At 33.1% G+C, this 14,190-nt stretch overlaps 1 protein-coding gene across 2 annotated transcripts in view; it reads right to left on the bottom strand.

Moving 5' to 3' along the window:
• Positions 1-4,864: 4,864 nt before the first annotated feature.
• The window catches only part of SPR (G protein-coupled sex peptide receptor), a 1,160,093-nt gene continuing 1,150,767 nt past the window's right edge, over positions 4,865-14,190 (bottom strand). For both annotated transcript variants that reach the window (XM_072519558.1, XM_072519552.1), the window contains one exon: positions 4,865-14,016. In XM_072519558.1, coding sequence (XP_072375659.1) covers positions 13,423-14,016 — 594 coding nt within the window. In that variant the 3' untranslated portion in view covers positions 4,865-13,422. The remainder of the gene's footprint in view (positions 14,017-14,190) is intronic.

Here is a 14,190-nt window from a genome sequence, read left to right as displayed (position 1 = left end):
CGTTTTGTTATAAGTAATTAGTTCTGCTGTAAAGAATAATCTTTCTGATCGAAACGATGCTCCATCAGAAATACACAAAAAGTCTCTTGCCATTTTCGATAATTAAGGGAAGAGATGCATACGAATCTTATATCACCATTCTAAAATATCCTCATCTTTATTTGCTCTCTTAGATTATAATATAAATATTCATTAAGTTCCTAATGCCAATCGTTATCATTAGAAGTGTTCTCATATTTATAATAAATTCTTTCTTTGTATTTTTTTTTTAATTTTTCTAACGATTGACAAAGCAGCTCTTTTCCCCAACGAGTAAAGTTAAATGTTTTTAACTTATTATTTAAATTATGAAATACATTGTCGAATAGAGATTGTCACATCAATATTTATAGAAATGAAGCCACTCCTGACGTGCAGAAATCTTTATTAGAAATTTGTAAATCACACTACGTACCATTAGATGTTATTAATTTTCAATATTATTTTACGGAGCATAGACTTGTAGAGGAAAGGTACCGAATTCGAGACAGGCGCCTAATTTAAGACACCGTCGTATATTTGTGTACGAGGGAGTGACATCTAGTGAAAATATTGAAAAGTGATCATTCTGTGCAGTAGTGGTAAATCTGATTTTAGTTGACGCTTAGAAGCGACCTTTGTTAATTTGTCGACGTTAATTTGATTTACACATTACACAACTTTTTTTCGGAATTTATAAAAACTTATAAAAACGGTAATTGTGTGGCATACATAACCAACAAAAATGCGTTTTATTTTTAACGGAAAAATCCTAATTTGAGATACCTGTAGGTTTCAAATTTGAGAGTGTCTCAAATTAGGACCCCGTGTAAAATTTTTATTATTATGTGTTTTTTTGTTTGTAGATGCCGCCAAAATATAAAAAATGGAACGCAAATGATATGATACGGGCTGTAAATACAGTAAGAAATACAGAGATGGGCTATTTAAAGGCCTCAAAGATTTTGGAGTACCAAAACGTACCTTAGAACGATATGTGAAATTAGACAAGACTCCAAAAGAACTCGTCGGGATATCAATTGGCCGCCGACCTATTCTTCCTTTGGAATTAGAAAATGAGTTGGTTGAGTATGCCCTAACTATAGAGCAACGTTATTTCGGGCTAACAGCGCGTGATATAAAACAACTGGAATTTCAACTTGCAATACGAAACTCAATACCACATCCATTTAGCGGAGTCAAAAAATCAGCCGGAAAGAAATGGTTGAGGCTCTTTCTGAAAAAGCATCCGACGCTTTGAATGCGTACTCCTTAGGGAATGTCATGTGCTCGAGTAAAATCTTGTACTCCTGAAAATGTATCCAAGTTCTTTGACCTGTATAAACCAGAATATCTTAAGCTTACTAACCCTGCACAACGTATATTCAATGTAGACGAAATTGGCCTTAAAATTGTTCAGCACAAACATCGCAAAGTAATTTCCATGAAAGAGAAGAATCAGGTTTCGTCACTTACTTTAGCAGAAAGGGGCAAGCTGATTACTGCTATTACATGTATGAATGCTGCAGGAGTTTTCGTACCACCATTATTAATCTTCCCTAGAAAAAATATGAAAACAGAATTGATGGTAGGAGCTCCCACTGGAGCAGTCGCAGAATACCATGTGTCAAGTTGGGTACATGCCAATATTTTCACTAGATGGCTTCAACACTTCATAAAAGTCACTAAACCTTCAGCTGCAGACCCTGTTTTTCTAGTCCTTGATGATCACTATTCTCATACGAGAAACGTTGCTCTAATAGATTTGGCCAAACAGAATCATGTGACGATTATTTGCCTCCTACCACATTCTACACATAAAATGCAACCGTTGGATGTTGCTTTTATGGCACCGCTGAAAACTTACGACACACAAGAAAAAGAAAACTGGCTTAGAGAACAGTTGAGTGTTGTGTCGCCTTATGCCGTTGCCAGTATTTTTTGTAAAGCGCATAACAAAGCTGCGACGATGGCAATATTTTGCAATGGTTTCCGAAAAACTGGACTGGTCCTTATTTGTCGCCATATTTTTAGGGACTTTGAATTTGGAATTCAAGAGCACTTAGAAACACAAAACGAAACGGAGGAACAAATAATAGAACCAAACTATGAACAACCAAATCATCCAATTCGAGAACATAGAACTCCTAGTCCACCACTACCTCATCAACTTCTCCGAAAGACATATGTCCAATCCCTACATACAACAGAGATACCACTAAAAAACCACATGCCAGATCAGAAAAGACTTCAGTTATTGCTCTAACACCCTACAAAGAAGAATTAGAGCAAAGATTGCAGAAGAAAAAAGCAAAAAAACTAGTACCCCAGCTAAACTTTAATTGTGTATTTGCTCCAGAAAAAAACAGTTCAACAAAAGGTGTTAGATAAAAAAACAGCAACGCCCGAAGAAGTAAATAGCAGATGAAGACGTAGGTCAACCTTCTACATCAAAAGGCAAAACATAAAAAAAGAAGCGGAAAGTTTCTTTGAGTTCAAGCTCACATAGCAATGAAGACTTTCCATTAGTCGATTCATCGTCCAACGAAAGTGGACAAAACGGCGCGGAATGTTTATTTTGCACCGGAAATTTTCTGACGATAGATATGATGAACGATGGGCAAAGTATTACCAATGTGGCAGGTGGGCACATGAAGACTGTGGAAAAAGAAAGTCCAGTACATTTATTTGCCTTTTCTGCGAAGGAAAGGGCTTTTTTGAATAGTATCTCAAATTAAGTTACCTGTCTCAAGTATAGATACCTGGCTATCCCAAATTAGGGCACCTTTTATTTATTTTTAATCTTAAATGTCGCAATAAAAATTAAATGTATTATTTTTTTTATTTTTTTTTGTGTTCTAGAAACATTAAATTTAAGTTTTTGAAATAAATGTTTTAAAAACTTAAGAATATTCTGTTTTGTATTTATTTTTCAAAAAGAGTGTCTCAAATTTGGTGCCTTTCCTCTACATTAAAAAAATGCAATTTAAAAAGTATTGAGGCTTTCGAACTGTGATTATACCGCGGATAATAAAAAATATCATGGACTGATTGAATTGCAAATAAAGAAGTACTAAAGAGGGTTGGTAAAGAAACATAACTAACCACCACCATATAAACCAGACAACTGGAATACCTAGGCCACGTGATGAGGGAAGCAAAATATGAAATTTTGAGACACATAATTAGAGACCGGACATATAATATGCGGATATATATATATATATATATATATATATATATATATATATATATGCACACATTTTTGTAAATATATGCATAATTTTTATTTAAGTAGACACGCAATATTTTTTAACATATACAGTGATGAGTGCATTAAGAACCGGCAAAATAACGCAAAAGATAGAAAACATACTACGTTGTGAAATAAAAAGAGATGAAAGTAGTAGAGGTGAGAAATTATCGATAGAAATCGTGTTGACGAATACAGAATAACAAGCTATGATAATTCTGTATTGAGAAGAGTGTATGCGACGTCTCAAATCACAGTTTATTATTGATCAATACTTTAATTTTGGATAAAAACATACTCATACTTAAACTGTTTTTACTCACATTACGTGATACGTATTACTATGACTGAAGTCGACCAGCTCATAAGCTAACGTCTAAAGGTGGGAAACTTTCGATAGATCTAATGTAATGTAAAGTAAATTATAGGTTTATATCGATAATTTCTCACCTCTACTACTTGTATCTCTTTTTATTTCACAACGTATTATGTTTTCTATCTTTTGCGTTATTTTGCCGGTTCTTAAGGCACTCATCCCTGTATATGAGTGGAATAAATAGAAGAACTAAACATGGACATTAACGAGGAAAAAGTAAGATAATGAGAATCAGCGACAAAGAAGATAATGAAATAAAGATAAAATGTAAAAACTCTACTACTAAACTAAAATGAATTGGAAATAGTTACAAGTTACGAATACCTCGGAAGTATAATTAATTACTAACGGCGGGAAAATAAACTGGAAAATAACAAATAGAGCAAAGAAATCAAACAAGTTAGACTATGCGTTAACCACAATACTGGGAAAAAGAGATGTTACACGGGAGACAAGGATAAAAATATATAACACAATAGTGATACTGACTGTGCTCTATGCAAGTGAAAACTGGACAATTTTGTAAAAACATAAGAGCAGGTTAAATGCGATGGAGATGAGACATCTAAGAAGGATAGTTGGATAGACGAAATAGGGTGATATGAATTAGGCAACGAGACTATTAAAAGAATGGCCAACCAAGAAACAATAATGACTAAAACACCAAAGAGACAAATGAACAGGTATGGACATCTGATGAGGTTGCAACTTAACAGCGTTGGCAAACCCAGAAAAAAATTGATACAGCAAGTAGGGACAAAAAAACTCGAACAAAAATCACTCGAGCAATTGAAAATAATAGCAGGAAATAGAAAAGAATGGAAGAGATGGGTATTTGGAAATTAAATAGCTAGCCCAAATACGACACCCTGATAAGGTAAAATGAAGGGAAGAAAGAAAAAAAGAGTTTTAATGTCTAATACACCAAACACTACTAACTTCTAACTAGAAGAATAGCGATCCATATTGCCGTTTATAGAATTTCATTGTCTATTTTATTTGGACAGAACAAATGTAGATTTCTAATAAAAAAACTAACGAATGACTTTATTACAACGTGATGGTGACGTCATCGCAGTTGCTATTATCCAAAATAAATCAAAACTAAATTTAAAAATTGTAATTTGTTTCTAATGTATCTTATATTTCTAAAATATTGGAGGATCTTTTTCAAATGAACACAGTGTATACACGCATTAAGAAAAAAAAAAACGAACAACATGTAAACATTTATTTTACATTTATTTTTACATAACCATGTATTAAAAAAAATCTACAAAATAAAACCTAGCTATGTTTATATCTTTACATCTAATGAAATGTCTAATACCCTGCAAATGATACTGTCAGCCATATTCAAGTTAGGGCTCGGTTTTTGAAAATGACTGACAATTAATTGTAACGCATGCGATAGTGCCTATAAATAAACAACAATATAGAGTTTAAATAAGTTAACAGCTGGTAATATACATAATAAACTACGTAATAGACAAGTGGGTATGGTGACAATCGTTCAGGTATTTTATATAAAAATACTAGGTGATTATCAAAATTACAAAAAAAAAAATGTGTATAGTAGTGATCTTCATCATAAAACGTGTAGGCTTATCTTAGAGTGTAGCTGTTTTCACTTAAAAATTATTTTAATGTGAAATATCAGCCAATTTTGAATCTACTGTACAGTTTATTGTATGTATTTTCTATTCTCTTTATTCTTTCATATCTTTCACTTTCATATTTGCCTAAATTTTGTCATCTGTATTCTGCTCATTCCATATCTTTGGTCTATGTTCCAGAAATGAACATATTGTTTTAAAATATAAAATAAAAATGTAATTCTTTAGACTTTTCTTAGTGTAGAATAACTAGAATAGTTACTTCATCAAGTTTGTTCGCGACACCTGACTGACGGGAGTCGGACCCTCTTAAATATTTTTCACACCTAAATAAAATAGGAGTAATCTTCACGTTCACGCATCAAGTAGTGATTTATCAGTTCAAGTTTACACATCGGCATCGAGGTATCGAGTATTTAAAAACTCAATTCACGTATTAAATACTTCTCTCCGCCGAAATCGGGCATTTTCTCATACCGGTTTTCTTTTACGTGTTATAAAGAAAGAATTTTTGATATTGTATAGTAAGCTACGACCGTGTTGGGCCTCTCTACTCTTAAAAGATTTAATTATAAATCGATAAACTTAAAAATGCTTTTATTTCTCTGGAGCTATATTTGCTCATAATAAGAATCCTTATCCTTAAACGGTCACTGAAGAACCAAACCTATGGAGATACATCCATTCACAAGTCCTTTGAAGTAAAGAAGTAAATGTAGGTAGCCAGTTACAAGGCTCCCTCAGTCTATTTCTTACATTTTATCTGACCATATCCCGTATATTACAGCTCCTAAATATTTTGACTTCTTGGTTCTCACTTTAATCATTCATTTTCTGATTTATCCTTGGTATGACCTCGTTTTTCCTATTGTCCTGATGAAGAGATAATAACCATGATCGAAATATCACGTAAAGCTTGTATGACCTGGAAACCTGTTTTATGTAATAGAAACCTGTCGATACATATTCGTAAGAAGGTCCTGAAATGTTGTGTGTGGTCTATCCTATTATATGGTTGTAAGGCATGGACATTAAAAACCTCAATGCTTAAAAATTAGAAGCATTCGAATTGTGGTGCTGTCGACGGATCATACAAATATAATGGGTTTCGCACACTTCCAATAAATATGTTCTTCGTATTTTTCTTCCTCTTTATAAGCAATTCTGCTTGTTCATTGGCGGATTATTACCTCCATGAAAGGTTGTCACTCAATCTTTTGCGCGGTCGGCCGATACTTCTTCTGCCGATTGGTGACTTATCTCTTGCTATTTTGACGACACAGGTCTCCTCCATTCTGCTTATGTGGTTATTACATTCTTTTTTTCTATTTTATGTCCATTCATTTATACACTGTTCGTTACAGTTTCTTCTAATATATTCAGTTCTCTTTCGATGTCTCAGCGTATTTTCTGCAATTCTTTTCAGTACTATCATCTCTGCCGTTTCCAGTAGCCTTTGCGTTGTGGCTGTGTCGGGTCTTGTTTCTGTGACATATGTCATTATTGGTCTTACACTGGCTTTATAAATTCTTGCTTTTATCTCAGTGTTAATGTGTCTGTTGAGGATATTGAGAGAAAACAGCTCATATGGTATGGGCATGTGAGCCGAATGGGGGACGAAAGATTGCCTAAAAAAACGATGATGTGGCAACCATCAGAGAAGAGGAAACGAGGAAGACCACCACAGAGCTGGAACCTGGGAGTTAGGAAAGCGATTAGCGCTCGAAATCTGGACGAAGACCTAACTCAAGACAGAATACAGTGGCGTTTGGGAGTCGGACAACGTCGTAAGACGTTATAAAAAACCGAATATATATATAATGTGTCTGTTTCGCCATATAGTGTTATTAAGGCATTCTGCCCCACTATTTGCTTTTTGTACTTGATCTCTCACTTCTTTGTCAAGGTCTCCATGGCTAGACAGTATAATTCCCAGGTATTTTATTTCCATTACTTGTTCAATACTGATGCCAACAATTTCTATTTTAGATCTGGTTGGTTCTTTGCTGACTACTGTTGTTTTAGTTTTCTGAGATGAGATTGTCATATTAAATTCTTTTACTCTGTGTTAAATCTATGGACCAGTATTTGCAGACTCTCCTTATCTTGGGCTATCAATATTGCGTCGTCTGCGTAACAGAGTATTTTGATTTCTTTGTTTCCCATTCTGTATTCTCTTCCTTTGTTTACGCTTTTGATGATTTTATCCATAATCAAATTAAAAAGCACGGGGCTCAATGAATCCCCTCGTCTTATTCCGCTGCTTATTTCTATAGGTTTTGTAAGTTGTCCATCTATGCTGACTTCCATTTTGTTGTTTTGGTAGATGTTTTCGATAGTTTTTATATTTAGGGGAGCTTCTCTATTATACAGAAGATGGATTACATCTTTGAGTCTTACTCTGTTAAATGCTTTCTTTAGGTCAATCAGACACAGAAATGCTGGTCTGTTATACTCTAGTGATTTCTCAGTAATTTGCTTTATAACGACTGTACACGATCTTCCACTACGAAAACCCTGTTGTTCGTCAGCTAAACTTATCCTCTGATTTATTAGCACTGGTAAAATTTTAGTTGTAAGTTTTAGCGTAGTATTTAATAAGTTTATACCTCTGTAGTTTTCTGGCTGTCTTTTATCTCCTTTTTTGAATAGTAAAATTAGTTCACTCGTTCTCCATTCTTCCGACATTTTATTGTGTTTCATAATTTTATTTTATTAATTAATGTTGTTAATTGTTTTGTCAGTGCTGCTCCACAATATTTCAGTAACTCGTTTGGTATCCCGTTTTTTCCTGCTGCTTTTCTGTTCTTCAGATTTTCAAGTATTTTCCGAACTTCCTGTACATTTATATTAAGTTCTCTTCATTTGTGGTAATTTCTGGTGTTTTCGGTTCTAGCGTCGTTTGCTCTTCCTCTGCATATAGATTTTTTAGATAGTTAATCCACGTATCATTTTCTATGTGTTTTGGGTCTATTAGTTCCTTTACCTCCGTTCTTTGACTTCTTATGAAGCGCCATATTTCCTTTTTCCTCCAAGATGTTCTTAAAATAACGAATTCAAAACGCTTGCTCATAAACATCATAAAGAGAAGAAAAACAGAATAATTCGGCCATATAATTAAAGACCCGATCATCACAGTCCGATATTAAATCCGATCGTAAATCAAGTATCGTTGTTAAGGTATACCACAAACATTTCCAGCAAATGCAGATGGATAAAAAGAAAAAAGTAGAAGCAGGAATATACTACATGTAATACACAATCTACAAACTAAATCATTTTATATGTTAAAAGGCACAATCTTAAAATATAAAATGTAAAATATAAAACGTTTTATAAAAAAAAACACTGAATGTTTTTCTATCTTTTGTCTTGACCCCCAGAGAAAATGTAGTGGTCATCATGATGTCGCGTATGGTATATCTCTATAGATCTCTGGCTCTGGTCATTTTTTTTTAATTCATGCCTTGGTCTTTTATAGATATCTAAGATTTAGTAAATCTGTATTTGTTAAGGATCTCTTTATCTTTCCATTTATAATAAGTCTCTCCATATTCTACCTCTCTGATCTTATAAAATGTCAAAATTATTTTGTATTTTAATTTTTTTAGTTGAACTTTGCTGGAGAGTCTTTTTATGATCTTTAGTTCTTTTAAAATATAATTATTTATTCTATGCTTGGTGCTCGGAATTAGTAATATTGTTCTTTAACAAGATAGTTCCCTGGAGTCTATCTCCCTCCTTTCCGATTGTCTCAATATCCAAGCTTCGCATCCAAATGTTGGATCGGGAATATTAAACAATTGATCAATCTCATTTTTAGGGTTTTTTAAATTGTTTTCTCATATATTGGTCATCTTCTATTTATTGATTTTTGCTAGGTCACATCTACATTCTCCATGCACAGTGTCCATATATTGGCTGACTATTGGCAGACGTATATTAACTAAATCTTCGTGAAGTTGGCAAGAAGGGCTCTATCTTTTGCAAAACTCTGATTTATTAGTTTACGTCATTTATTCTTCAAATGCCCTCCTCATAATATGTTCTTCGAATATTTTAAAAAAGTTATGGAGACAATATACATACTTGCTTAATACATTACTTTATGTGGAATTCATTTGAAAGTATGTCAAGCACTTTTACTGACACAATGATGTGTTTGTATAGCTGATTTACAAGAAAAATCAGATGTTGCGTTGTGCCCCCTTCTTCTAGTACCAATCATAAATAATGCTATTTGACTTTGGTGAACGCTTTGCGATATGTGAGAAAATGAAAATTATTTGTAATTATCGCATTTATGAAAGCTACCTTTTTGTGTATTGTTGTGATTGCATATTGTGTTTACTTAGTGGACATTGCCTAGAAATTTGATTGTAGATGCCATGAAGTAATTTTATGCCGGTTTTTTCTGTGGCTTTGAGCATTTCTGCTGTTATCATATCTGGATCTGGTATCCCGTTGAATTTGATAGAATGCCCATATTACTTCGCATTCGAGTATATAAGGTCCTTCTTCTATTTCATCATAGTTTTGATGGATTAGTTCCTGGTGTTATTTGTTTTTTTTATAGATATATATTTTTATCATTTCCAGTCTTTACTACATCTTCAGTATTTGCTCTCATAGTTCCCAAGCAAGTTTTTGTAATCATGACTCTCATTTGTTTTTTATATATTGTGGTAATATCGTTATTTGTCAGCCTTGAATCTTCAATTTTTAAAAAGTTCTTTTTTAAAGTTTCACAGATAAGTTTTTTTTGTTTTCTAAGTGTACACCATTTTGATAAAGATCTCTTTCATTCTCAATTAATAGAAAACACTATATATTTAACACTTAGCATTGCAATAATAGACAGTCAGATTTCCGACGAAGTTCAACCACGAATGTATCCCTTATTCCTTTGAGAATACTGAACAATGAAATCAAGGAGAGTAAAACATGTGAAAACTGTGGAGTTTTCTGGGGAAATTTGCTTAAAAATTAAATTTTATTTCATGAAAAAAATCTTCTTTTGATGATGATGATCAGGATGATGATGATGGTGTATTTGGCATAAAAACTAGTCCATTTGTCACAGATTTTTGAATGATTTGTTATATTTATGAATTGAATTGTATCAAATTTAAATTATATATCTGGATGCATATAAGTAATTACATACGAGTTCGTATATTGATTTCTGATTAAGTGACAGTAGTAGACCAGACAGGGTTATGTTTACTGGAAGTTGCACATTATTTTAACCTTTTTTTCATAAAATGTAGCGGAGAGTGGTTTATTTTTAATACGAGTACATCCAAACAGGATATGATTAATATTACACTGAAAAATATTATTGCATGAGGGCTTTCCTGATTCTATAATGTTTAATCTCGCTAGGTAAGCAGGAACAGCACCGTGACTAGTTTTTAATCTCGTGATAGTTGCTGCTGATCGTTTGAATATATTATAATGGAATATGTGTAGTAATTCTGTTCGAGGTGGTAACGTAGGATGAATATTGAAATAATGATTATTTGATGTATTCGCCAATATTTTCCATCTGTCTTTCCAGTTAAAATTCATTTTTTGATTAGATCTGCTACTGTGTAAATATATTCTTGTATAGCTGAATGAGTAAAATTCTTAGCAAGCTCGTCTACTGTTTCATTACCCTTTATCCTGGTATGACTTTTTACTAAAATAAATGTTACATCTTTGTTTTTCACTTTTTGTTTAATGTCACATATTAATTCATATGTCTTTTCGTCACATGTTTCATCACAACCCGTATTATTAAGTCTAGTTAACTTGTTAAATACTGACTTGGAGTCTGAGTCACTGCTTCTACAATGTACATAGAGCAATGCGAAGAAAGTTTTATTTTAAATGATTTGTTATTGGAAAGAATGTACACTGCAGACCCTACCTTCCCATCGATCAGTTTAGAGCCATTTGTGTAAATTAGTTTTATTAGTATATTCACTTAATATGGAGTTCAACAACCCGTTATTTCCGCAAGGAAACTAAATTCCTGTAGTTAGTTAAATACCATGTATCACAAAAAAATTATTTAAAAATTCCTTTATAAAAGGTATAATAATAAAAACTCTATCGGGCTACATCACAGAACGTTTTCGGAATAACTATTCCATCATCAGTGCTATTTAGATGTACATATTTAGAGCCACTAAATACATAGTAAAAACCATTTAAATGTTATATGATTAACTTTGAGTACCATTTTTGATAATTAAAAATTGGGATGTTTAAGTTACAATCGGATTTAATTACATGGCAACATAAGACTCCACTGAGGGTGCTTGTCCTTAGACGAAGTGTCTGTGAGGACTTGTTGATAGCAACTTGTCAAGTTCTTTTTATAACCTTAGTTCTGCTTTTACCAAGGTGGGTTCCACAAATTCCTCATTTTGGTACTACAGTTCTGTATTGTTAGTAGTTTCACCTTCCAGCAATTTTTGAAAGGGGCTTACCCATCGTATTAGGATATCCTATTTATTGGTTAGCAAGCTGCTATCCTTATTATTATAGAGGTTAATTCTCGGCTTGAATCCTTTTGTAATAAGGTTTATTTGGTAATAGAACTTTATTGTTTCTCCTTTACTTTAGTGGCTCTTTAAGTTTTTGTACCTATATATTCTTGTCCCAGTTCTTCGTTGTTACATGATCCCAAATGTTAGTCTATTATTTTTTTGCCACCTTGGTCGAACCAGTCGTTTTTCTCTTTCGGCTGCTACTTTCAAAGCCTCCTTGCAGTTTTTCCACATTTTCGTGCTTGACTGGTCGACTGTCCGGGTTTGTTCTAGGTTTTCTTTGGCACCATTTCTCTATGTTTTCATTATTGAGCATACGTAAATTTCATTTTATTTGTCTAGTGCTTCTTTCTTTTTTGGCGTTGGAAATCCTTTGTTCTTGACTTGGCTCCTACCATAAGTGATCTGAGGTTATATTTGCGCCTTTGTTACTAGTGACGTTCATAAGTTTTCCTCCAGTTCAGTCCAGTTTCATTCTTGTTCTAGGTTTTCTTTGGCACCATTTCTCTATGTTTTCATTATTGAGCATACGTAAATTTCATTTTATTTGTCTAGTGCTTCTTTCTTTTTTGGCGTTGGAAATCCTTTGTTCTTGACTTGGCTCCTACCATAAGTGATCTGAGGTTATATTTGCGCCTTTGTTACTAGTGACGTTCATAAGTTTTCCTCCAGTTCAGTCCAGTTGCATTCTTCTTCATTCTTCTGAGGACCTTTTCATTTGTGACTCCGTCAGTCCACGGGACCTTAAGTATTCTCCGATATAGCCACATCACAAATGATTCCAATCTTCATATCATATCTCATTTATATCATATCTCATTTATATAACATATCTTCGTTTAATGTACACGATTCAACACACCATAAAAAAAAAACAGAAAAGGCATAGCATCGCAGCGTCCTTACTTTTATACCAAGGGAGAGGTTGCGGCTATTGAAGAAAGCCTCCATTAAGTTGAAGGTAGATCTAGCTTTTCCAATTCGCGTTCTTATCCTCTGGTTGTCGATCCATTCTTCAGTTAACGCTTCTGTTATCGTTTCTTGCTAATTATCATGAGCCTTGTATTCTTGTAACGTTATTTTTATTTATTTAGCTTCTCCAGTATATCATTATGCATTCCCTACAGATCATTTTCGTATAAATAAATCATCAGTTTGCTTCAAATTAACAAAGCGTAGTTTCAAATTTAACTGTTGTTCGTATTCATATTCTCATAATATATTTTTCATAGCATTAGTGAGACAACTCATCCTTGTCTTATCCTTAATTTTATAAAAAGATATTTAGGTATTCTGTGGTTTATTATTTTACGTAAAAACGTTCTAGTGGGTTATTTAAATTTTTGGATAAAACCAACTAATTAGAATATGTTGTAATTCAAAAATTAAATATAAAATTAGTATTGATGTTGTGAAATATATTTTAGTAATAACGAATTATTCTATAATGAATATAAATACCTGAACTATTGCAGCCATTTTCATATATCCTACCATTCAAATATATTACCTATTTATATACAGAGTCAATAAGAACATACAAATATACATTTTGTACAAAATATTATTAAAGTCCATTTTCTAAGCGTCATCTTTTACAATTGAGTGTGCTGTATTCTCTTACAGGACAGTTTCGTTAGTGCATGTCCTGGGTCCATTGACTATGGAATACTTTGAAGAACCATTACGAGCATTAGCTGCGTCTTTGATGAACAGTTCTTTAAAAGTTTCCCTGAACTGCCTGGACATGCCGCAGTAAATAGCGAAATTAATTGGGTAACTCAGGATTATAAAGAAGTTTGTAAACAATATCAAGGTGTTTGCCACTTCATAGTCAAGAAACTCGCAAAGAGTACTTGAGATAATATGCAGGATGGTAACTACCACCAGAGGTATCTCTACTACCAGAAAAACAGTGACTACTACTATTAGCATTAGAGTTGTACAGTTAGAATCTCTCAGTTTTTTGCATTCATTTTTCTGACCCTTTTTCGATGACAACAAGATATCTCTACGTTTTTGAGCATCTCTTAAAGCTCTAAATAGCAGCAGATTGAGGATGACAAGGGAAATACATGGAAGCAGATGGACAAATAGTATTCGAAACATAAAATAGGTAACGAAATAAGCATCTTCATTAAGATATTCGTTGACCCATTCGGCACGTCTTCTTATGCAGATTGGAGTTGTCGTGTTTTCCCATGGGATATCAATCTACAACAAAAAGGTATATTAACTATAAAATAAGTGCATTTTTAAAGTATAGAACTTAAGTTCTCAAAAAAAAATGTAACGAAATTATTCAATGGCGTAATAAAATTTTCTTACAATGGCACAAAGTACTAAGACGTGTACTATTTATACATTGGTATTATGTTTCAAGCGGTC

Source organism: Diabrotica undecimpunctata, chromosome 1 (genome assembly GCF_040954645.1).
Source record: "Diabrotica undecimpunctata isolate CICGRU chromosome 1, icDiaUnde3, whole genome shotgun sequence".
Lineage (NCBI taxonomy): Eukaryota > Metazoa > Arthropoda > Insecta > Coleoptera > Chrysomelidae > Diabrotica > Diabrotica undecimpunctata.
The sequence above is the reverse complement of the archived record's forward strand: the minus strand, read 5'-3'. Positions and strand labels throughout refer to the sequence as shown.